At 42.9% G+C, this 24095-nt stretch overlaps 1 protein-coding gene across 9 annotated transcripts in view; it reads right to left on the bottom strand.

The window, feature by feature from the left end:
* The window catches only part of KIAA1217 (KIAA1217 ortholog), a 308757-nt gene that overhangs the window by 24384 nt on the left and 260278 nt on the right, over positions 1–24095 (bottom strand). For 7 of the 9 annotated variants that reach the window (XM_058681687.1, XM_058681682.1, XM_058681685.1 and 4 more), the window contains 2 exons: positions 22282–22448; positions 3579–3754 (listed from right to left, as the gene is read on the bottom strand). In XM_058681687.1, coding sequence (XP_058537670.1) covers positions 3579–3754; positions 22282–22448 — 343 coding nt within the window. The remainder of the gene's footprint in view (positions 1–3578; positions 3755–22281; positions 22449–24095) is intronic. The other 2 variants (XM_058681686.1, XM_058681683.1) reach the window with 1 other exon arrangement.

The raw sequence follows: 24095 nt of genomic DNA on the forward strand, positions 1-24095 counted from the left end.
ACACAGAAGACCCATAAATGTCACAGCTTTTCCTGGGTTGATCAAGGAATATACACAAAAGTGTATTGATATTATTGTACACAACAATGTCATTTCTGTTCATATGTTTATGATATATATTATGAAGCACTCAGATAAAATTTGTTTATTCAAAATCTAACAGAGATCATGGAGCTAAAATGAATGCTGAAAACAAACTTTCAATATTATGTAATCAATATGACTTTGGAGATGTGAACTCGGCTCAAAGGAAAGCCAGATGTTCACAGATGCTGTGGTTTAGCTCTAAATCCATTCTATTTGTGTAAGTTGCTTTTCATACTATGTTAGTTAAAAGAAGCATTAATGTTTTCATTAATATATTAATGAAATATATTTCATTTGACAGTTATTAGAAGCCCAATTATTATTAACAAGTAGAAACCCACCAAAGAGAAATGATCTGGATTCCATTTCTCTCCATATTCTAGATCCAAATTTCACTTCTCTGCCCTCTTAATGGCTCACCAGCAACTTAGTCCAACATGACGCCCAAGAGAACTTATTTTCCACTGTGTGTGTGTGTGTGTGTGTGTGTGTGTGTGTGTGTGTGTAAGGTGAAGGGCAGGGAAGGGGAGAGAAGGGAAGGAGGGGAGATTGTTTTCCTGATGTTCTTAAGTTGAAATTTCCAGTTGTCTTTTTTTTTTTTTTACATGTATTTATCTTTGAGAGACAGAGTAAGACAGAGCACAAGTGGGAGAGGGGCAGAGAGAGGAGACAAAGAATCTGAAGGAGGCTCCAGGCTCTGAGCTGTCAGCACAGAGCCCGATGCGGGGCTTGAACCCACAAACCATGAGATCATGACCTGAGCTGAAGTCACTCAACCGACAGCCACCCAGGCGCCCCCAGCTGTCTTTTGTAACAGTCCGTTTTCATTTGATTTCTCTTCCCATTCCTGCTTTTACTCCTTGATTCAGGCCTACTGACATTTTTTTAAAGTTTATTTATTTATCTTGAGAGTGAGAGTGCATGCATGCAAGTGAGGGAGGGAGAGAGAACGAGAGAGAGTATCCCAAGCAGGCTCCATGCTGTCAGTGCACAGCCCAATGCGGGGCTCAATCCCACAAAACTTGAGATCATGACCTGAGCCGAAATTAAGACTCAGATGCTTAACTGATGGAGGGAGCCACCCTTGTGCCCCAGGACTTACTGACTTTCGACTGGACTGTTCTAGCTGCTGCCAATATGGTTTCCCTGACACCAATGTTTCCCCCTCCAACAGTCCTGCACATGATCACCAGAGGGACCTTTCTGAAACACAGCTCTGCATCCTTTGCTGTGTTTCCTTGATCAAAAAACTTTGCTGCATCCTTGATCAAAAAACGTCAGTGACCTCCTCATCAGGCTGGTCAAATGGGAAGACACTTGAGAATCTCCCCTGGTTAAATGTACATTCTTACGCTCCATCCAGAGAGGTTCTGGATCTGGGGTTGGACCCAGGAGCTTCCATGAAAAGCCAGGAATCTAGGTTTCTGTCACATGATCCTCCAATCTCGGTAAACACAGTCCCCGCACACACGGAGCAGGCAGGCAGGGCAGGAATGTGGTGTAAGATACGGGCAGGCATCATGCAAGGGGGAATGGCGTTACCAGACATGAGACATGGTCTAGTATCTTGCATCATCTCCGCCAACGTGGTCGGCCCCCAGTTTTCCAAGGACACCTTGCACCTTCCTGGTCCTGAGTCTTGCTGGCTCACAGGGTTGCTCTGCCTGGGAACTGCCCATCCCTCGCCCCGCTTTCACTGATGGAACCCCGCCTGACCTCCAGGCCAGCCTGATTCGGTTTAACAAACCCTTTGTGAGACCCCGCTAAACACACGGCGCTGCCCTGGGTCTGGGGCCACAAGACAAAGAACTTATTTCAGGTTGTCTTCTTGATCCCTGGGGCCCGAAGCAATCTCTCCTTTGCGTAGGGTCACCTGGCACAGGTGAGCCACCTGTTTTGGGCTATACACATACTCATATACTCTGCTTTGCCGGACTGGAGCTCCTCAAATGCCCTGTGCACATCTTCTCCAGGTGCAGCCAGCCCACAGATGAAGTGCTCTCCTGATAGGCTCCTCATGCCCCTTCCTAGCTCACTCCTGTGCTGGGCTGCTGGGGTAGTACTGAGATTAAGTACTTTTTCTAGAGCAAAAGCAAGACTTAGCTGACTGATAAACACAATTCTTAAAAGAAGGAAATTTACTTTTTCGTGATTTAATTGGAAAACATAAAATATTCTTAAAAGGCTACACGTTTTTAAAGAAGTTTTCAAGAAGAATCTTTTAACACCTAGATGTAGACAACTGGGCCATCACAAAAACATTTCAGACAAATAATAGCCTTATCACCTCACGGTGGGTGATTAATGGTCTACAAATGAATGAACTACATAAAATATTAGAAGCTATTTTGAGATGTTGGTGAACAGTGGTCAAATTCTTTTTTTTTTTTTTTTTTTTTTTGGAAAATTATAACTCTAATTGATTTTTCCCCCCCTCTGGACTGCTACTGAGAGGGACATTCTTATTTTAATTAGACACGCTGGGTGGGCATCTGGGGTGACACAGGCTCAAATATCAAACAGTTGATGGAAAATAACACTTTCCATCATGGAGACTTCCGGTTCTTCTGCCCATGAGAAGAACGTGAAAGTTGCTTCTTTCTAGTCCCAATTTGGGAGATTTAAGAGAATTAACAATGCTAGGAGAATCCAGAAAAATTACTACTCATTACACTAGAAGGTGAAATCATTCTATGATAAATCTTCATTGCATAACAAAACATAGATTACCATAAAAGATGTGCCCACCCCAGTGACTGGGGAGTAATAAAACCGCTCATTTCAATAGTGGGACTTGATAGATGCTTTCAATAAGAACCTCATAGAAGATTGATAACATTCAAGGAGGCATCTTTCATTCCTGGATCAGACATACTTTACACTTAAATTCTTCTTTTGTGCTTTTAACTACAGTTGAATAATAGGAAGATAATTTTAACACCGTTATTTTGGCTATTAGTTTTCATTTACTGAGATTAAATGCAGACTTCCCATTTATCATTGGGTTTTGCCATTTGCTTCCTCTCATTTTCTCTGTTGCCGAGCCCTACAAAGGAGCGCGGTGCTCCAGCTGTTAATGAGACAAGCGCAGTTGAATTTCCCGGGGTCTGGACAGAGGGGCGCTAAGTGTCTAAGGACACCCAGAACCAGCAGAACCCTAACTTGTACACAGTAGGTGCTCAATAAAGAAAGAGGGAGGGGCGCCTGGGTGGCTCAGTGGGTTAAGCGTCCGACTCTTGGTTTCGGCTCAGGTCATGATCTCACGCTTTGGGAGTTAGAGCCCTGTTTCGGGCTCAGTGCTGTTGGTGCGGAGCCTGCTTGAGATTCTCTCTCTCTCTCTCTCTCTCTCTCTCTCTCTCTCTCTCTCTCTCAAAATAAATGAACTTTTAAAAAAGTTAAAAGAGAGAGAGGGAGAGAGCACCATCTAGGAAGGGGCTTCTCGTTGGCAAGGACAGTGTCTTTTTCGGGTCCAACGGGTGACTGGCACTCACCACAGCTTTTTGACGATCTTCTCCTCTTCGTGCAGGTATTTCTGTCTCTCTTGTTCCACGAGGACGCGCTGCCGCTGCACAGGGTCCTCCAGCCTCTTCATGGTTTCGATCACTTTGCCGCTGATTTCCAGCTCCGCCTTCTTCATCATTGCCCTCAGCAGCTCCTGGTTCTGCAGCTGTTGAACAAAAGAAATCAACCTCAGTTGGTGCTGCCTGACTGACATCGTGGCGACTGACTGCCTGACGGTCTTCAGAAGCCGGCTGGGGTAAACAGCCCTGCAGCTGAATATTTATTTCAGTGAGAAAGGGAAGGAAGCAGAGATTGTATGTAATATTGCTACTTCAGCCAACATCTGAGGTTTACTGCCAACTGCTAACCAGACTTTCACGTCTGTGTCTGCAAAAAATAGGACACTTACTCCGGTCAGTGCAGCATGGACAACAGGCATAAACTCTCACCGACATGTTTTTTACAGGGAGCAGCTGAGAGCACTAGCTTTGGAGTCAAGCACCTTTTTTTTTTTTTTTTTTTTTTTTTTTTTGCTGGTTGTGTAGCTCTGAAGATGCGCCTGGGCTTTGCAAGCCCCAAATTGAAACACGGAACTGAGCGTGTGATGATGCAGAACCCAGTGACCCAACCCACACTCCTTCCTTGAACTCACGTGATCTTGGAAACATCACTTCTCTTTCTCTGTGCAAGACTTCAGCTGCAAGAGTGGAACGTTTAGGAATATGGCTTACAGTGTTAGGAGAATATCTGTAAAGTTAGGAGAAGTCGTCTGTGCACCAAAATATTCCTTCCTGCCTACTGCAGCCTCCTTCCATCATGGTGCCCAAAATACCCGTATTAGTTGGCCTTTTAGATCTCAGAGGCTTTTTTAAAAACTTTGACCCCCTTCACCCATTTCTCACACTCCCCTCCTCTGGAAACCACCAATCTGTTCTCTGTATCCACGAGACTTTTTTTTTTATTATTATTATTATTCCTCATATAAGAGAGATCATATGACATTTATCTTTCTCTGACTCATTTCGCTTAGCATTGTGCCCTCAAGGTCTATCCATATTGGCACAAATGGCAAGATTTCATTCTTTTCTATGGCTGAGTAATAGTCCATTGTATATAAACACTTAAATTTTTTAATTTTTATTTATTATTGAAGTATGGTTGGCATACAATGTTATATTAGTTTCAGGTGTACAACACAGTGATTCAACAATTCTATACGCTACTCAATGCTCAACAAGCGTAGTCACCATATAATATTACAATATTGACCATCCATTGGTGGACACTTTTGTTTCCATCTTTTGGCTATTGTAAACAGTACAGCAATAAACATGGGAGCGCATGTATCTTTTTGAGTTACTGTTTTTGTTCCCCTTAGATAAATACCCAGAAGTGGAACTGCTGGATTACATGGTAGTTCTATTTTTATTTTTAGGGGAACTTCCGTATTGTTTTCCGGAGTGGCTGCACCAATTCACGTTCCACCAACAGTGTACGAGGGCTCCTTTTTCTCCACATCCTCGCCAACACTTTTCATTTCTCGTCTTTTTGGTACTAGCCATTCTGATGGGTGCGAGGTGATATCTCATTGTGGTTTTCATTTGCATTTCCCTGATGATTAATAAAGTTGGGTATAATTTTCACGTACCTGTTGGTCATGCTCATATCTTCTTTGGAAAATTATCTATTTTCAAATCTGCCCATATTTAAAAATTGGGTTGTTTGGGGTTTGGTTGATTTTTTCTTTTTTTTTTTTTTTTCTTTTTTTTTTTTTTTAAATTTTTTTAACGTTTATTTATTTTTGAGACAGAGAGAGACAGAGCATGAACGGGGGAGGGTCAGAGAGAGGGAGACACAGAATCTGAAACAGGCTCCAGGCTCTGAGCTGTCAGCACAGAGCCCAATGCGGGGCTCGAACTCACGGACCGTGAGATCATGACCTGAGCCGAAGTTGGCCGCTTAACCCACTGAGCCACCCAGGTGCCCCGGTTGATTTTTTCTTTGTATTGAAGTATACGTACTCTGGATATTAACGTTTTATCAAATATATGATTTGCAAATATTTTGTCCCATTCGGTAGGTTGCCTTTTCACTTTGTTGATGGTCTCCTTTGCTGTGCAGAAGCTGTTTACTTTGACGTAGTCCTACTTGTTTACTTTTTCTTTTGTTGCTTTTACTTTTGGTGTTAGCTTTAAAAATTCATGGCCAAGACCTCTGTCAAGGAGCTTACCGCCTATGTTTTTTTTCTAGGAGTTTCATGGCTTCAGGTCTTACATTCCAGTCTTAAATCCATTTTAGAGTTAACTTCTGTGTTTGGTGAGAGATGGTGGTCCAGTGTCAGTCTTTTGCATGAGGCATCCAGTGTTCCCAGCACCATTTATTGATGAGACCTTTCTTCCCTCATTGTATATCCTTGGCTCCTTTATCATAAATAAATTAATTGACCATATATGAATGGGATCATACTTCTGGGCTTTCTATTCTGTTCTATTGATCTACATGTCTGTTTTTATGCCAGTACCATACTATGTTGATTATTATACCTCTGCCTTATGTTTTGAAATCAGGGAGTGTGTTGCCTCTAGATTTCTTCTTTTTCAAGACTGCTTTGCACTGTTCAGAGCCTTTTGTGGTTCCACTTTGGATCGAACCCCAAACTCTGGCTACCGTGAGACTTTGGCATGTTCCTTAGACTCACTTGGTCTCCATTTCCTTATCTTCAAGGATGAGGATTCATTTCCTCTAGCAGTGCTTGTCTGAGGATTACATGAGCTACTGCTTGGTATCAAACAGGTGATCAAGAAATGTTGATTTAGCCATGGACTATTTCAGTGTATTAGTTAAAAGAGAATCTATGTTTGGGGCACCTGGGTGGCTCAGCTGGTTGGGTGTCTGACTCTTGATTTCAGCTCAGGTCATGATCCCACAGTTCGTGGGTTCACACTCCGCAGTGGGATTTGCAGGCTAACACACAGCCTGCTTGGGATTCTCCCTCCTCTGCTCCTTAAAACAAATAAAGAAACTTAAAAAAAGAGAGAATCTGTGTCCTTCTTGTTTACACAGGTCCATGTGTACCAAATGCCATGTAATCACAGACCATGAAAACATAATACTTGATGTTGGTGGTTGCAACAACAATGATCCCAGAGGAGCTCAAGGTTCTTGGCAATTTGTTATTTTCCCTGGGTTTTATGTAGGCTGTTTGCACACATCCTGCCACGACATCCACATAACTTTCCATATACTTTCCAGAGCACTCTTGTTCCTTACCCCGGAGATCAGAAGATGTGTGGTTTGCATCTGGCTTCAGAAGAATGTAGTCAAACGCTTGATTCCTGTTTCCAAGTCCTGTATTAAGTGCTTCTCTGGGGCAGGAGAGTTTGCTAATAGCACATCCATCAAGCGAATTCGTTCAACCAGCCTCAGAGACAGAAGTTACGTGATACCTATTGTATCAAACCTAAAGTTTCCCTGAAATTTCCATTAGCTGTTTGTTTTCTGCTGTCATGGGCTGTAGCACAACCACCGTATGTGACCTCGTGAGAATGATGCCTTTGTCAATTGTCCGCGATTTGTGCAAACGCCATCTGACCATGTGACCTCAACTCAAACCTTCACCGTGTCTTCTATTTTTGTTGAATAAAGATAAAACATTTCAACACAAGCAGCAAGCAGGGCCACCGTCACGTTCCAACATCAGCTCTGTACTGATTACCTGCCCATCCAGCAAGACACTGCCTGGGTTCCATTTCTAGTCTTACCACGTGGTAGCCATGTGACCGTGAGCAAATTATTCATTGGTGTCTATCTATAAAAGGGGCAATAATCGTTCTTATCTCATGGGCTGGTAATGGAGATTCAGTGAGGGAATAAAGTGCTTACAACAGTGTCTGGCACAAACCAGGCCCTGGGGGCGGGGCCTGCAGTTTTGTCTGGAAGGGAAGCAAATAGAAACGTGCCACTCCCGGGTTGCCTCCTCTGTATGACTCATAGTTATGCTCTCATGGCTTCTGCTAATAACGGCTTTTTCTTGTGGTCTTAAAAACAGTCAGTATGCTGCTAAAAGCCACCAGGTATGGAAACGATGCATCGAGGGCAACTTCCTCCCATGTTCTCTGCAGCTACAGCTTTGCCCACAAGGCACAAGGAAGTCTCACCCTTTCCCACATCGCCAGTCTCCTCACATGGCATGCAGCCGGCAGTCCCTGCTCCAGTCACACAAACATCCTTCCTTTCTGTTCTTCGACTGGCTAGGCTCCTTTCTGCCACAGGGACTTTGCACCTGCTGTTCCCTTCATGTGGTTAATTTCTGCTCTTCACAGAGTCTCCAGGATACAGGGCCATTCATGGCAGGTACTTAATAAATACGGATAAACGCCTGGACTAAGCAGTAATGCTGTTAAGAGCAAACAAAGGAGAATCCGAAATTCCTTCCTAGATTGTAGATATATGGGCTGGCCCATGGGCTCAGATATGCGGTGGGCTCACCTCTCATGCCCCGACTTGCTCTGACTGCAGTGGTTGTTGAATATACACGGCAGCACTGCCAGCTATCAAAACGGGAGGTCAAATCCCACAGAGCTATTTCCTTTGAAGGGGTGGGGAGATGAAGAGTCACAGGGATGCAAGGGCCAAATAAGTGCATGACTAAATGTGTTGAAAAGTGACTGACACCTGGGTGCTACCCCCTGAGAGACTGTGATTTCATTGGTCTACCGGGTAGCCTGGGCACTGGGAATTCTTTCAACTCCTCAGACGATTCTGATGAGTCACTCAGAGTAAACATTATGGTCTAAGAGAAGGGCTCTTGAATGGATGGATCATGTCACAGCCCTCTGTACCTAACCCTCCCACCAAATCTCACAGACAAATTCCAAAACAAGTTATGGTCCTGTTAGCAGCAGATATTAACAGTGGCTATCAAACTGGAAATTATTACTGGGATGTTTAAAATTCTGAAAATTGAAATCTGGACGATGGGAAAAGTGGAGCTCTGAGAGGTTAAGTGACTTATTCAGGGTCACTCAGTCATTAAGGGCAGAATCATGGTGACAACCAAGTCTTCTGAATTCCACCTAGTCATTTTTCAACCACCCCAAGTTGCCCCTCTAACAAGGCAGGGACGTGTCTGTTTTATTTCCAGCCACCAAGCAGTTTCTGGCACACAGTAGGTACCCACCACATATTTGCTGCACAAATCAATTTCAATAGAACATTACTCAGAAGTGCAGACATATCAGAAGAATGTACGTAATAGTCAAGTTATTCAACTGGTAACATGGTCAGATTGCATTAAAATTATTCCCCTTGGAGAGGAGGTTTGCCCGGAGTTCCAGGTTATAGGATCCTCCTTCCAAAAGAGGGGCTTACCAGAGCCAGCTGGAGGGATTACAGAGGGAATTTTCCATAGCCCAATGCTAGGCAATGATAAGTTAATCATGAAGGAATAAGCGTGTGCCCACGTTCTCCTTCCCCTTTCCGCTAGTCCCCCTGCCCTCCTGGACGGTGTTCTGGCCAATGTCCCTAGGACACAGGACTCTCCTGTTCATCCCAGCAGTGTGTGAAGTGAGCAGAAGGCAGGATGTAGATCAGCATCTCTCTCTAAATGCTTCAAATAAATTAGTCGTTAGCAGTTCAAATCATTACGATGATACCTACCTTTCAATTAACTTAAAAAAAACCTCTATTATAGGTTGCAAGCAATAAAATATACCCATTTTAAGTGCACAGGTCAGTGAATTTTGACAAATGTATACACCAATGTAACCACCACTGAAAAGATAGCATTTTTTATCATGCTAGAAAACTCCTTCATGACCTTTTGCAATCAGTCACCCAAACCCCAGCCCAGAGAAACCACCAATCTCTTTTCTGTCCCTATAGATTAGTTTTTCTGTTCTGCAGACACAGTATGTAATCTTCTGGGTGTGGCTTCTTCCCTTCTTCCCTTCACCCTTTCTGGGTGTTGTTGAGTGTTTTAATAGTTCATTTTTGTTTATGCTGAGTGGTATTCCATTGTGTGGATAAATCAATTGCATGGATTTATATTGTATATACTAACATTTTTAAATGTTTACATATTGACTTGATTCTGGTGATTTTGCTTTAATTTACTTATTTCTGGTAGCAATTTTTGTAGTCTTTCTGATTCTATATATATACAATCATGTCATTTGTGAGTAGAGCCAATTTATTTTCCTATATGTATGCCTTTTCTTTCTTTTTCTAGCCTTATTGCACTGGTTAGGATCTTAAGTGCAGTACTCAATAGTAAGTGAGAACAGCCTTCTTGGCTCTTGTTTCTGATTTTATGGGAAATGTGTAGTGTTTCACCATCAACTATGTTTTCTGTAGGTTTTTCAGACATCCTCTACCAAGTTAAGGAAGTGTCCTTGTACTAGAGTGCTGAATGTTTTTGTCATCAGCATTGAATTTTATCACATGGTTTTTCTGTATTTATTGAAATGATATGCGTTTTCTCCTTTATTTCATAAATAAGGTCAAATACATTGATTTTTTTTCATGTTAAAACAATCTTGCATTCTTGGGATGAAAACCAGGATAATATTCTCTTTATATACTGCTGGATTCAGTTGCTAATATTTTGTTTTGGATTTGTTACATACACTTTCATGAGGGATACTGGTTTATATTTTCTTTTCTTAAAATATCTTTGACTGGTTTTGCTTGTAGGGTAATGCCAGCTGGCTTCATAAAACCACTTGGGAAGTGTCCTCTATCTGATGAAGGAGTTTTTTTTTTTTTTGTTTTTGTTTTTCAATACTGTAAAGATGTCATTTCATTGTTCCAGACTTAAGTTGTGTCTCTAATGAGAAGTAGGTGTTCATTCTTATTTATATTCCCCTATTATGTACGGTGTCTTTTTTCCCCCTCTGGTTGCATTTAGAAAAATTCTAGCCATTATTTCTTCTAATATTTTTCTCTTTTCCCTGGACCACTTAATATCGTTTCACAAATCATTAAGTTTTGGTTCATTTTCTTCAGTCTTTTTCTCTCTATACTTCAGTTTGAACAGTTTCTATTGCTATGTTTTCAAGTTGACTAATATTTTGTTTTTATACTAATAAATCTTCTGTTAAGTCCATTCACAGATATTGTGTTTTTCAGCCCTTGAAAGTTACACTTAGATTTTTAAACGAATTTTGTTTCTTGTCTCATTGTGTTCATGTTTTTCTTTAAATCCTTGAGAATAATTATTATAGCTGTTTTATTTTATTTTTATTTTTATTTTATTTTATTTTTTTATTTAAATTGGTTTCCATACAACACCCAGTGCTCATCCCAAAAGGTGCCCTCCTCAATACCCATCACCCACCCTCCCCTCCCTCCCAACCCCCATCAACCCTCAGTTTGCTCTCAGTTTTTAACAGTCTCTTATGCTTTGGCTCTCTCCCACTCTAACTTTTTTTTTTTTTTCCTTCCCCTCCCCCATGGGTTTCTGTTACGTTTCTCAGGATCCACATAAGAGTGAAACCATATGGTACTTGTCTTTCTCTGTATGGCTTATTTCACTTAGCATCACACTCTCCAGTTCCATCCACGTTGCTACAAAGGGCCATATTTCATTTTTTCTCATTGCCACGTAGTATTCCATTGTGTATATAAACCACAATTTCTTTATCCATTCATCAGTTGATGGACATTTAGGCTCTTTCCATAATTTGGCTATTGTTGAGAGTGCTGCTATAAACATTGGGGTACAAGTGCCCCTGTGCATCAGTACTCCTGTATCCCTTGGGTAAATTCCTAGCAGTGCTATTGCTGGGTCATAGGGGAGGTCTATTTTTAATTTTCTGAGGAACCTCCACACTGCTTTCCAGAGCGGCTGCACCAATTTGCATTCCCACCAACAGTGCAAGAGGGTTCCCGTCTCTCCACATCCTCTCCAGCATCTATAGTCTCCTGATTTCTTCATTTTGGCCACTCTGACTGGCGTGAGGTGGTATCTGAGTGTGGTTTTGATTTGTATTTCCCTGATGAGGAGCGACGTTGAACATCTTTTCATGTGCCTGTTGGCCATCCGGATGTCTTCTTTAGAGAAGTGTCTATTCATGTTTTCTGCCCATTTCTTCACTGGGTTATTTGTTTTTCGGGTGTGGAGTTTGATGAGCTCTTTATAGATTTTGGATACTAGCCCTTTGTCCGATGTGTCATTTGCAAATATCTTTTCCCATTCCGTTGGTTGCCTTTTAGGTTTGTTGGTTGTTTCCTTTGCTGTGCAGAAGCTTTTTATCTTCATAAGGTCCCAGTAATTCACTTTTGCTTTTAATTCCCTTGCCTTTGGGGATGTGCCGAGTAAGAGATTGCTACGGCTGAGGTCAGAGAGGTCTTTTCCTGCTTTCTCCTCTAAGGTTTTGATGGTTTCCTGTCTCACATTCAGGTCCTTTATCCATTTTGAGTTTATTTTTGTGAATGGTGTGAGAAAATGGTCTAGTTTCAACCTTCTGCATGTTGCTGTCCAGTTCTCCCAGCACCATTTGTTAAAGAGACTGTCTTTTTTCCATTGGATGTTCTTTCCTGCTTTGTCAAAGATGAGTTGGCCATACGTTTGTGGGTCTAGTTCTGGGGTTTCTATTCTATTCCATTGGTCTATGTGTCTGTTTTTATGCCAATACCATGCTGTCTTGATGATGACAGCTTTGTAGTAGAGGCTAAAGTCTGGGATTGTGATGCCTCCTGCTTTGGTCTTCTTCTTCAAAATTACTTTGGCTATTCGGGGCCTTTTGTGGTTCCATATGAATTTTAGGATTGCTTGTTCTAGTTTCGAGAAGAATGCTGGTGCAATTTTGATTGGGATTGCATTGAATGTGTAGATAGCTTTGGGTAGTATTGACATTTTCACAATATTTATTCTTCCAATCCATGAGCAGGGAATGTCTTTCCATTTCTTTATATCTTCTTCAATTACCTGCATAAGCTTTCTATAGTTTTCAGCATACAGATCTTTTACATCTTTGGTTAGATTTATTCCTAGGTATTTTATGCTTCTTGGTGCAATTGTGAATGGGATCAGTTTCTTTATTTGTCTTTCTGTTGCTTCATTGTTAGTGTATAAGAATGCGACTGATTTCTGTAATTGATTTTGTATCCTGCAACTTTGCTGAATTCATGTATCAGTTCTAGCAGACTTTTGGTGGAGTCTATCGGATTTTCCACGTATAATACCATGTCATCTGCAAAAAGCGAAAGCTTGACTTCATCTTTGCCAATTTTGATGCCTTTGATTTCCTTTTGTTGTCTGATTGCTGATGCTAGAACTTCCAGCACTATGTTAAACAACAGCGGTGAGAGTGGGCATCCCTGTCGTGTTCCTGATCTCAGGGAAAAAGCTCTCAGTTTTTCCCCATTGAGGATGATGTTAGCTGTGGGCTTTTCATAAATGGCTTTTATGATCTTTAAGTATGTTCCTTCTATCCCGACTTTCTCCAGGGTTTTTATTAAGAAAGGGTGCTGGATTTGTCAAAGGCCTTTTCTGCATCGATTGACAGGATCATATGGTTCTTCTCTTTTTTTTTGTTAATGTGATGTATCACGTTGATCGATTTGCGAATGTTGAACCAGCCCTGCATCCCAGGAATGAATCCCACTTGATCATGGTGAAGAATTCTTTTTATATGCTGTTGAATTCGATTTGCTAGTATCTTATTGAGAATTTTTGCATCCATATTCATCAGGGATATTGGCCTGGAGTTCTCTTTTTTTACTGGGTCTCTGTCTGGTTTAGGAATCAAAGTAATACTGACTTCATAGAATGAGTCTGGAAGTTTTCCTTCCCTTTCTATTTCTTGGAATAGCTTGAGAAGGATAGGTATTATCTCTGCTTTAAACGTCTGGTAGAACTCCCCTGGGAAGCCATCTGGTCCTGGACTCTTATTTGTTGGGAGATTTTTGATAACCGATTCAATTTCTTCGCTGGTTATGGGTCTGTTCAAGCTATCTATTTCCTCCTGATTGAGTTTTGGAAGAGTGTGGGTGTTTAGGAATTTGTCCATTTCTTCCAGGTTGTCCAATTTGTTGGCATATAATTTTTCATAGTATTCCCTGATAATTGCTTGTATCTCTGAGGGATTGGTTGTAATAATTCCATTTTCATTCATGATTTTATCTATTTGGGTCATCTCCTTTTTCTTTTTGAGAAGCCTGGCTAGAGGTTTGTCAATTTTGTTTATTTTTTCAAAAAACCAACTCTTGGTTTCGTTGATCTGCTCTACAGTTTTTTTAGATTCTATATTGTTTATTTCTGCTCTGATCTTTATTATTTCTCTTCTGCTGGGTTTAGGCTGCCTTTGCTGTTCTGCTTCTATTTCCTTTAGGTGTGCTGTTAGATTTTGTATTTGGGGTTTTTCTTGTTTCTTGAGATAGGCCTCGATTGCAATGTATTTTCCTCTCAGGACTGCCTTCGCTGCGTCCCAAAGCGTTTGGATTGTTGTATTTTCATTTTCGTTTGTTTCCATATATTTTTTAATTTCTTCTCTAATTGCCTGGTTGACCCTCTCATTCGTTAGTAGGGTGTTCTTTAACCTCCATGCTTTTGGAGGTTTTCCAGACTTTTTCCTGTGGTTGATTTCAAGCTTCATAGCATTGTGGTCTGAAAGTATGCCTGGTATGATCTCAATTCTTGTAAACTTATGAAGGGCTGTTTTGTGACCCAGTATATGATCTTTCTTGGAGAATGTTCCATGTGCACTCGAGAAGAAAGTATATTCTGTTGCTTTGGGATGCAGAGTTCCAAATATATCTGTCAAGTCCATCTGATCCAATGTATCATTCAGGGCCCTTGTTTCTTTATTGACTGTGTGTCTAGATGATCTATCCATTTCTGTAAGTGGGGTGTTAAAATCCCCTGCAATGACCACATTCTTATCAATAAGGTTGCTCATGTTTATGAGTAATTGTTTTATATATCTGGGGGCTCCGGTATTCGGCGCATAGACATTTATAATTGTTAGCTCTTCCTGATGGATAGACCCTGTAATTATTATATAATGCCCTTCTTCATCTCTTGTTAAAGCCTTTAAAGTCTAGTTTGTCTGATATAAGTATGGCTACTCCAGCTTTCTTTTGGCTTCCAGTAGCATGATAAATAGTTCTCCATCCCCTCACTCTCAATCTAAAGGTGTCCTCAGATCTAAAATGAGTCTCTTGTAGACAGCAAATAGATGGGTCTTGTTTTTTTATCCATTCTGATACCCTATGTCTTTTGGTTGGCGCATTTAATCCATTTACATTCAGTGTTATTATAGAAAGATACGGGTTTAGAGTCATTGTGATGTCTGTATGTTTTATGCTTGTAGCGATGTCTCTGGTACTTTGTCTCACAGGATCCCCCTTAGGATCTCTTGTAGGGCTGGTTTAGTGGTGACGAATTCCTTCAGTTTTTGTTTGTTTGGGAAAACCTTTATCTCTCCTTCTATTCTAAATGACAGACTTGCTGGATAAAGGATTCTCGGCTGCATATTTTTCCTGTTTAGCACACTGAAGATATCGTGCCAAGCCTTTCTGGCCTGCCAAGTTTCAAAGGAGAGATCAGTCACGAGTCTTATAGGTCTCCCTTTATGTGTGAGGGCACGTTTATCCCTTGCTGCTTTCAGAATTTTCTCTTTATCCTTGTATTTTGCCAGTTTCACTATGATATGTCGTGCAGAAGATCGATTCAAGTTACGTCTGAAGGGAGTTCTCTGTGCCTCTTGGATTTCAATGCCTTTTTCCTTCCCCAGTTCAGGGAAGTTCTTAGCTATAATTTCTTCAAGTACCCCTTCAGCACCTTTCCCTCTCTCTTCCTCCTCTGGGATACCAATTATGCGTATATTATTTCTTTTTAGTGTATCACTTAATTCTCTAATTTTCCCCTCATACTCCTGGATTTTTTTATCTCTCTTTCTTTCAGCTTCCTCTTTCTCCATAACTTTATCTTCTAGTTCACCTATTCTCTCCTCTGCCTCTTCAATCCGAGCCGTCGTGGTTTCCATTTTGTTTTGCATTTTGTTTAAAGCGTTTTTCAGCTCCTCGTGACTGTTCCTTAGTCCCTTGATCTCTGTAGCAAGAGATTCTCTGCTGTCCTCTATACTGTTTTCAAGCCCAGCGATTAATTTTATGACTATTATTCTAAATTCACTTTCTGTTATATTATTTAAATCCTTTTTGATCAGTTCATTAGCTGTTGTTATTTCCTGGAGATTCTTCTGAGGGGAATTCTTCCGTTTGGTCATTTTGGATAGTCCCTGGAGTGGTGAGGACCTGCAGGGCACTTCCCCTGTGCTGTGGTGTATAACTGGAGTTGGTGGGCGGGGCCGCAGTCAGTCCTGATGTCTGCCCCCAGCCCACCGCTGGGGCCACAGTCAGACTAGTGTGTGCCTTCTCTTCCCCTCTCCTAGGGGCGGGATTCACTGTGGGGTGGCGTGGCCCGTCCGGGCTACTTGCACACTGCCAGGCTTGTGGTGCTGGGGATCTGGCGTATTAGCTGGGGTGGGTAGGCACGGTGCACGGGGGCAGGAGGGGCAGGCTTAGCTCGCTTCTCCTTAGGTGATCCACTTCAGGAGGGGCCCTGTGGCAGCGGGAGGGAGTCAGACCCGCTGCCGGAGGTTTGGCTCCGCAGAAGCACAGAGTTGGGTGTTTGCGCAGAGCGAGCAAGTTCCCCGGCAGGAACTGGTTCTCTTTGGGATTTTGGCTGGGGGATGGGCGGGGGAGATGGCGCTGGCGAGCGCCTTTGTTCCCCGCCAAGCTGAGCTCTGCCGTCCGGGGGCTCAGCAGCTCTCCCTCCCTTTGTCCTCCAGCCTTCCCGCTTTCTGAGCAGAGCTGTTAACTTATGACCTCCCAGACGCTAAGTCGCACTTGCTGTCGGAACACAGTCCCTCCGGCCCCTCCGCTTTTGCCAGCCAAACTCGGGGGCTCCGCTTGGCCGGCGAGCCGCCTCTCCACCCCGGCTCCCTCCCGCCAGTCCATGGAGCGCACATCGCCTCGCCGCCCTTCCTACCCTCTTCCGTGGGCCTCTCATCTGCGCTTGGCTCCGGAGACTCCGTTCTGCTAATCCTCTGGCGGTTTTCTGGGTTCTTTAGGCAGGTGTAGGTGGAATCTAAGTGATCAGCAGGACGCGCGGTGAGCCCAGCGTCCTCCTACGCCGCCATCTTCAGGAAGTCTTATATCTGTTTTAAAGTCCATGCTGCTGTTCTTGTTATTCCTGCCATTAGTGGTTGATTTCTATCAACTGAATTTTCTTAAGGTTATGGATCACATGTCTAGTAATTTTTGATTGAGTGCTAGGCAGGCAGTTTTGAATTTTGTTTTCCTTTACAGATGGAGTTTCTCTGGCAGATGGTTCAGTTACTTGAGGATCATTTTTGTTCTTTAGAGGCTTGCTTTTAAGCTTTGTTAGGGTGAATCTAGGGTAGCCTTTACTCTGGGACTAGTTTAGTCCTAAAACTGGAACATGGTTCTTCTCTGATCTCTATTGAATGCCCCAGGTGACCAATGAAACCTCTTTACTCTTGCTTGTCAAAGTATGAACATCTCCCAGCCCTGTATGAGCTCTGGGGATTTTTAATCTTAGAGCTTCCTACTTTGTTTTTGCCTGGTTAGGTGGTCTTTCACACTACACATACGTGGCTTATTATTCAATAACAGAGCACAGATTTATATAGTCTTTTCTCTGCAGAGCTTTCTCTTATTGGTACTCAACTCCACAAATTCTAGCTGTTTCAGCTCTCTAAATTTTTATCTTATCTCCTCAATTACACTGTCAGTGCCCTGCTTGGGTTATTGCTTTCCACATCATGATCTGAAAAGTGCCCCAGGCAGAAAGCTGAATTTCACTTCTTTGCTTTCATACTCCTAAGGATTACAATCTGTTGTAATGTAATGCCTGGAAACAGTTGTTTCACTTTTTTTTCCCTCCAGTTTTCTAGTTGTCAACAGTGGGAAGGCAAGTACAGTTACAGTTACCCCTCATTCTGGAAGCATAAATTTATTGTTGGGGCACCTGGGTGGCTCAGTCGGTTGAATGACTGACTTTGGCTCAGGTCATGATCTCATGGTTTGTGAGTTCGAGCCCCGCGTCGGGCTCTGGGCTGTCAGCACTGGAGCCTGCTTCTGATTCTCTGTCTCCCTCCCTCTGTCTCCCTCTCTGTCTGCCCCTCCCCCACTCATGCTCTGTCTCTGTCTCAGAAATAAACATTAAAAAATTAAAAAAAAAAGAAACATAAATTTATTGTAAATGCTATGCCTTAGGAATAATGTTCTTGGCCATTAAATATTTAATTAAACCAAATAAGCTGTCCCTATCAACATCAAGAAACTAGGAAACTACCTGAAACTAATTTCACCCACTTCTAATTGGACAATGTGCCTCACATACTCAACCTTGATTTCTTAGGCAAAACCTAGGACTATCAGTCTAGTCCACACTGTCATATAGTGGAACTGACTTCCTGTTCAGCGGTGACACTGAACAGTGGTTGTACCACAAATCAGGAAGTTTCATGATGGTAGCCAGACTCCAGAATGACTCCTGGCTACCTGGTTAATTAAGTTCCCCAGGCTGTAGGGAACAACATATAAGATGCCTGGTGACAACCACATGTTACCTGGGAGATGACTCCCCACCTTAGACAGACTCCATGTGACAGTCTACCTAGGGCTTGGTGCATTGCATGGCAGCCTACTCATCAAACCCTGAACTATTTCCATTTATTATTTCTGCCCAATGGGTAAAAATAGATCTGCTCACATGGACCAAACTGTAGTGTGCTTTTCTCAGGGATATACATTCCCATGATCATTTTTTGGATGATAAATGAGACTCACACACATTTCTATGAGGCACTATCTTATTTAAAAAGCCACCTTAAGATAACACTATTGAATTATATCATTTCAAATACAAGGTCTCTGTGTACTGCCATGTTTCTTTTTTGTGTTGGTATTTTACCTCCTTCCTCTCTTAGGAGAGCACAGTAAATTCTCAGTAGTCTTAAAAATGGAACACTACGTTCAGAACCAGCCCATTTTTTAGAAATTTATCAGGAGGCAGAAAAAGGAAGTAGGAACCAAGGGGGGGAAAAAAAACTGTGAGAATTAGACAAGTAAGACGTATTCATTCTCTCTTTAGGCCAAGTCCCACCTGGGCCTTACAGAACTTGTACCATATCTTCCAGAAGTTTCCCTCTCCCCTCAGCCCACAGAGAGGGACAGAATTGCAGTCACTTCAGTGGATATGGGATTGCCTTGGGAAAATCCAAGTACTGTGGCATTTTTGAAGAAAGATGTAGCTCATCACTTAGGAAAAGTAAGCTTTTTCTAAATCACACCAGAAGAAGTAATGGATAAAGATAGTCTTTTGAAGGAAACATTTGTTAGGTATAAGGCCATCTATCTGTTTCTATTATTGGCAGCTAATTGCTGACCCGACTATTACCTTGGAAAGTTCCTTATGGCTCTTGTATCAATTGTAACTAAGTAGAGAACACGTTCTATTAGCCACTGGGAATGAGGTGCGTTGTTAGAAGCCAGGGCTTTGAAGTCATTGGGTGTTTTTCACACATACAGGGTGGTGGGTACCCCATATGTTTCTGCTTCACTCTTGTGATAGCTGACTGAGATCACAACATTTCCAAGAAGCATCTCAATGGACTGAGCATTCATAATACCCAAGAGCAATAGTTCTTACCCTGGAGCATTCTAGAGTCACCAGTGCCTGGCCCCTGGTTCACATCAATGAAGTCAGACTCTGGCAGTGGTCCTTAGGGTATTAATGTTTTTGTTAAAGGCCTCAGGTGATTCTAATAAGTAGCCAGGATTAAGAACCATTCTCTTAGACCAATAATTCATGTGAAATTGGAGAGCAGAGAATTATATGAATAGAGCTTTAGTGGTTTTCTTCATCTTCTGCTTAGGCTCCTTTTGCCTCCCTTGACATTCTTTTTGCCCTACTTAAATCTACCCATCCCACTGTGTCCTCATCAAATTTCTATTCCTGAGAATAGTCCATCAATTCTGAAAATAAAACGCTCAAATAGGATATGCTCTACCGTCTAGGATTTTCCAGTGATTTAATTATCTAATTACTGGAGCCGGCTGCCAAGCACAAAAGATTTCATTCAGTTTCACTATTTTATAACACAGTTCAAAGAACATTTGAATTTCTAATTTAATTTTTGTTCTTTCGAGACTCTTCTGCAGAGTTTCGTATATCTCTAATGATAGTTCCATTATTGAACTTATAATCACTTTGGGGTTACACTTCTTTTTTAGTGTATAATACATATGCCAAAGGAGAATTGGTGCTGAGATAGCTTAATTATTCTAAGCTGTTTTTGTCTTAAAGAGACTCCCCTGACTGAAAAGACAGAGGCTTGACAGGAAAGAAAGCTGACAGGGACACAGGAAACACAACGATGACGTAGAAACAACAGCCGTCAGGTTAGGTAACAAAGTGTTTAGCCTTCACTATGCGTCTGCTCCTTAGAACTGCACAAACTTCAAAGCTCAAGAGCATGTCGGCTCCTTGTTCTTTATACCCCCGGAAGCCAGAAAAGCTGAGCAATTCTGGGGCAATAAAGGAACTTGCATGGTTAAGATAGCATTCCCAGACCTTGACCGAAGAGTTGCATTGTTTGAGGAGCTATGATTCCAAAACTCAGCAGCCACAGTTCAAGGTCTGCAAGGAGTGGCGGGTTGTGGGCAACTACCCCGACCCCCACAGCCAGCCAGGAAACCAAACAATGCCAACCGTCACCGGGGTGATGCTACAGCCACACGCATCAGCCTCCATATCAAATGTGCCACACTTCCGAGGTACTTATGCTAAAGCAATTCCCCCTCCTCCCCCATACCAACAAATGCTCACTTTGGAACACAGTAGGTACCACCATACAAACAATATTTAGGAATTTTTTTGCCCCGAGGGTCTAGGAAGGAGAGGTCATTTCCAAATGGCCAGAAGGTGGCGCTCACAGGCAGACGCAGCGTGAGAAGGGGCTTTACCCTCCCCAAATCCCAGGTAATATTAACCTGGGACACAGCAGACCCATTCTGGCCTGCACATTTGTCATTCGACCTGCAGGGTACTAAATAATTGGTTTTTAATTACTTTCCAACACTTTTAGAATGCATACGAATAAATCATACGAATCCTGTGTTTCCAGAGAGAACACTGGACTCTAATTCTGTCAGGTTAAGAGCTGGCTGGAGCTGAGTGGTGACTGACCTTGAGAAGGCCAACTTGCCGTTGTCCCTCCTCCATTTCACTTGTTAAGTTACTGCCTGGACACTGTAGGCAGTGGACTTTGTCACCTGGCACACACCCTCAGCCCAAACCATGCACTCCACCACCACGAAGTGTATTTAAAATTGCAAAGTGAGGCGAAGTTGACGCAGAGGATGAGGAACGTCACGGATGACGTGACTCAGAAGAGCACTGAAATGACTTCGCCTGGGATGTCTAAAGTATCTGGGACATTGCCTGGGAGACAGAGTAGCCTCTGGAGACCCGAGCACTGAGCAGTGTGGTCTGTTCTGACGGCCCTCACGGTCCAACGTGGGGCCCCCGGGCAGGGCTCTCAAGGCAGCTGCCTTTCTGTTTGTTCCTCGTAGATAGAGGGCGAGAGGAAGTCGCCACCTTAGCTTTAATTAGGTGGTGAAAAATGTAGGGCTCAGGCCACGAGTGAGCTGAAGAGAGACACAATCTGGGGCGTTGAAGCCCTTTCACGTTGCAACTCCCTTACCAGCCCAGGAAGTTCTGTCCCCCTGGCTACTGACGATGCCATGCTCCCTGTGGCTGCTCAAGGTTTCCCAGTGGGTTGACTTCTACCAAGGTTTAAATGAGCTTCTTGAAGTCAGGGAAGATGCCTGGGTACTAAGCCAGCACTATACCTGCGATGATTAACCCATCACAAAGGTAGGGGCATGAGGCAGACACGTGAACCATCTCACAGAGATCTCCCAAAGCGATCTCATAAAGAAATGCCCAGCCCCAGCCCCTGATACCCGGAACCACCAGATACGCTATTCTGCTTCAATGGATCGATGGGACCCATTCACGAAGATTAGTGACACAAAGAGTCGTTTTCCCTCTCTGCTGATTCCCAGGCGGTTCATATATTCCCGAACAATGGAAAAAGGGAAGGAAAATATTACGGAACACACAATCCAAATAAAATGCAAATGTTTTCCTCAACAAATATTCCACGAGGGCTTCTTTTCCTTACGAATTCATCTTCTAGTCTAAACTCGTATTTCTAAAGACACCATAGTCGCTTGCAAAAAAAGCTTAGCTTTGTGCATACTCGTTGAAGAGAAGCCAGGAGCCGAAACCCTGCGAGCAGTAAGTCTTAACTGGCTATTACAATGCTCCACAGGCTCCTCTTTCTAGCCCTCCTCCAAAAAACAGATGTTTAATGATTTTTTCATGTGTAAAAGCATGCGTAGCTTCAAGAAGTGGTTATAGATTGACTCGAGTTGTGATGAAAGGCTCTAGACCAAGACGACGTGTTCAAGAGAGGAAACCGTGCCTTTAGGGTGCTACTCTTTATGTTTTCAGTTAGCCCTTAGGAGGGAAGGGTAGAGAGAGCCCCGGGAAGGTGCTGAGTGGCTAGGGTTGTTGGAGGTGAACAGGGAGGAGAAAGCGGATTCTGGGGAACTAGGACAGAAGACGTTGTCCACAAGGAACTCATTCAGTACCTGAAGCTGTCGTATCTGTTGGAGCTGGAGCTTGAGTTCGGCCACACTCCGCCTCATGTCAAGCAGGCTCATGTGCATGGCCGAGGTGCCGGCAGGCAGGGGCTGGCTGGCTGGCCCTGAGGACTCCAGTGCGCTGACAGTCTTTCCCCCAGAAACATGGAGTGTTCCTAGGAGAAAAGAGTAGCCAAGAACCTAAGCATCCCAGAAAGAAAAGTCTAAATCCCATCCCAATACAGATTACTGGTAAGTCCTTCATTATGAACAAAAATTTTTTAAGTTAGGTTGGTCCTCTAAATGGGGAAAAAAAGGAATTGGGTTTAAAATTATGAAACATTCATGCATTATTATAGTATGTGGTCTGTAAATGTCACATCCTAGAAGGCAGATCATAGGACAGTAGGTATAACATAATGCCACATTAAGGAAGCTAGCTAGCTGTCTATCTTTTGTGTGTCTGTCTGTCTATCTATCTATCTTCTTTAAATACACAGGTTTGCACAGAGCAAAGATTAGCTGTATATATAACAAAGTGTTAACATTCTCTCCAGCTAGTAGTATTCCATGAGTTATATATTTTTTTATATTACTACTTTTTGTAGTTTTAAATCTGCATAGTGAGTATGTGGATTTTTACAACAAAAATATAAATTTTTAAGTTTTTTTTTAACATTTATTCATTTTTGAGAGACAGAGAGAGACAGAGCATGAGCAGGGGAGGGGCAGAGAGAGAGGGAGAATCGGAAGCAGGCTCCAGGCTCTGAGCTGTCAGCACAGAGCCCGACACAGGTCTTGAACTCATGAACCATGAGATCATGACCTGAGTCAAAGTCGGATGCTTAACTGACTGAACCACCCAGGTGCCCCCAGAAAAATAAGTTTTTAAATTCTGGGACCTAACACAGTGCTTATATATGACTACTTCCTGCAGGCAGATGTATCCTGAGAACAGGCACTTAGTTCGGGGCAGATTCAGCCAGTCACCAAGGGAAAAGTAAAAGGAACAGGATACTCTCATGGACCTCTTCAAGGTTTTCAGACCAAAAGAAGGACTCCTGCTCACATCTCCTTCAGTGAGAAAATCAGGTATGGTACAAAATTCTCTAGGAGAAGAATAAAAACAGGCAGCAGAAAGAAACTCTTCCTAAATAGTTTTCTAGCTGCCATAAACTTGTGCTCTGTGGGTCCAACTTAAGCCTCGTGGATTTCGTAAGTCCATCCGGGAAGGGCCTGATTCGACAAAGTGTGCTTTAGAAAATGCCTCAAAAAGGATCCCAAGTACCACTGACAGGATCAGCAAGGTACGGGAATCAAAAGAAAATGCTGTTGTATTTATAGGACAATGCAATTCTCTGGAATAGGCCTCCAGAGTAGACTCTGAATTCACATTACACACACGCACGCACACACACCATCTTCTGGTTAGCTCTCTTTTCTGCAAAGGACAACGTGGGAGGTTGGCGATAGGCTGGGCAGGCCTTCGAGGACAGAATCCTGTTGTGCCTCTGCACAGTCTGAAGTGGACGCAGCACAGGGGCCTCTCTTTCCATCTGGGCTCAGCAACCAAGGGATCCCTTCCCTCCCCCGCACACACAACCCTGAAAGCCTCAGCGGGGCTGCTCCAGGGTCTAGATGGCGTGCCAGTGAGTGAGGGAGGGCACAGCTGTCCTCTTGCTTGGTCTCAGCAATGCCAGTGATTGCTGACGGGACACCAAGTTCCTCACCCCTAGAGGACCACTTTCCCAGCCCTCTCGTGGCCCTCTTGCAGAAGTCAGGATCACAGAACAGAAAGCATCATAGGGATTTCCAAAGGAACC

The sequence above is a fragment of the Neofelis nebulosa genome, chromosome 8 (assembly GCF_028018385.1).
Source record: "Neofelis nebulosa isolate mNeoNeb1 chromosome 8, mNeoNeb1.pri, whole genome shotgun sequence".
NCBI lineage: Eukaryota > Metazoa > Chordata > Mammalia > Carnivora > Felidae > Neofelis > Neofelis nebulosa.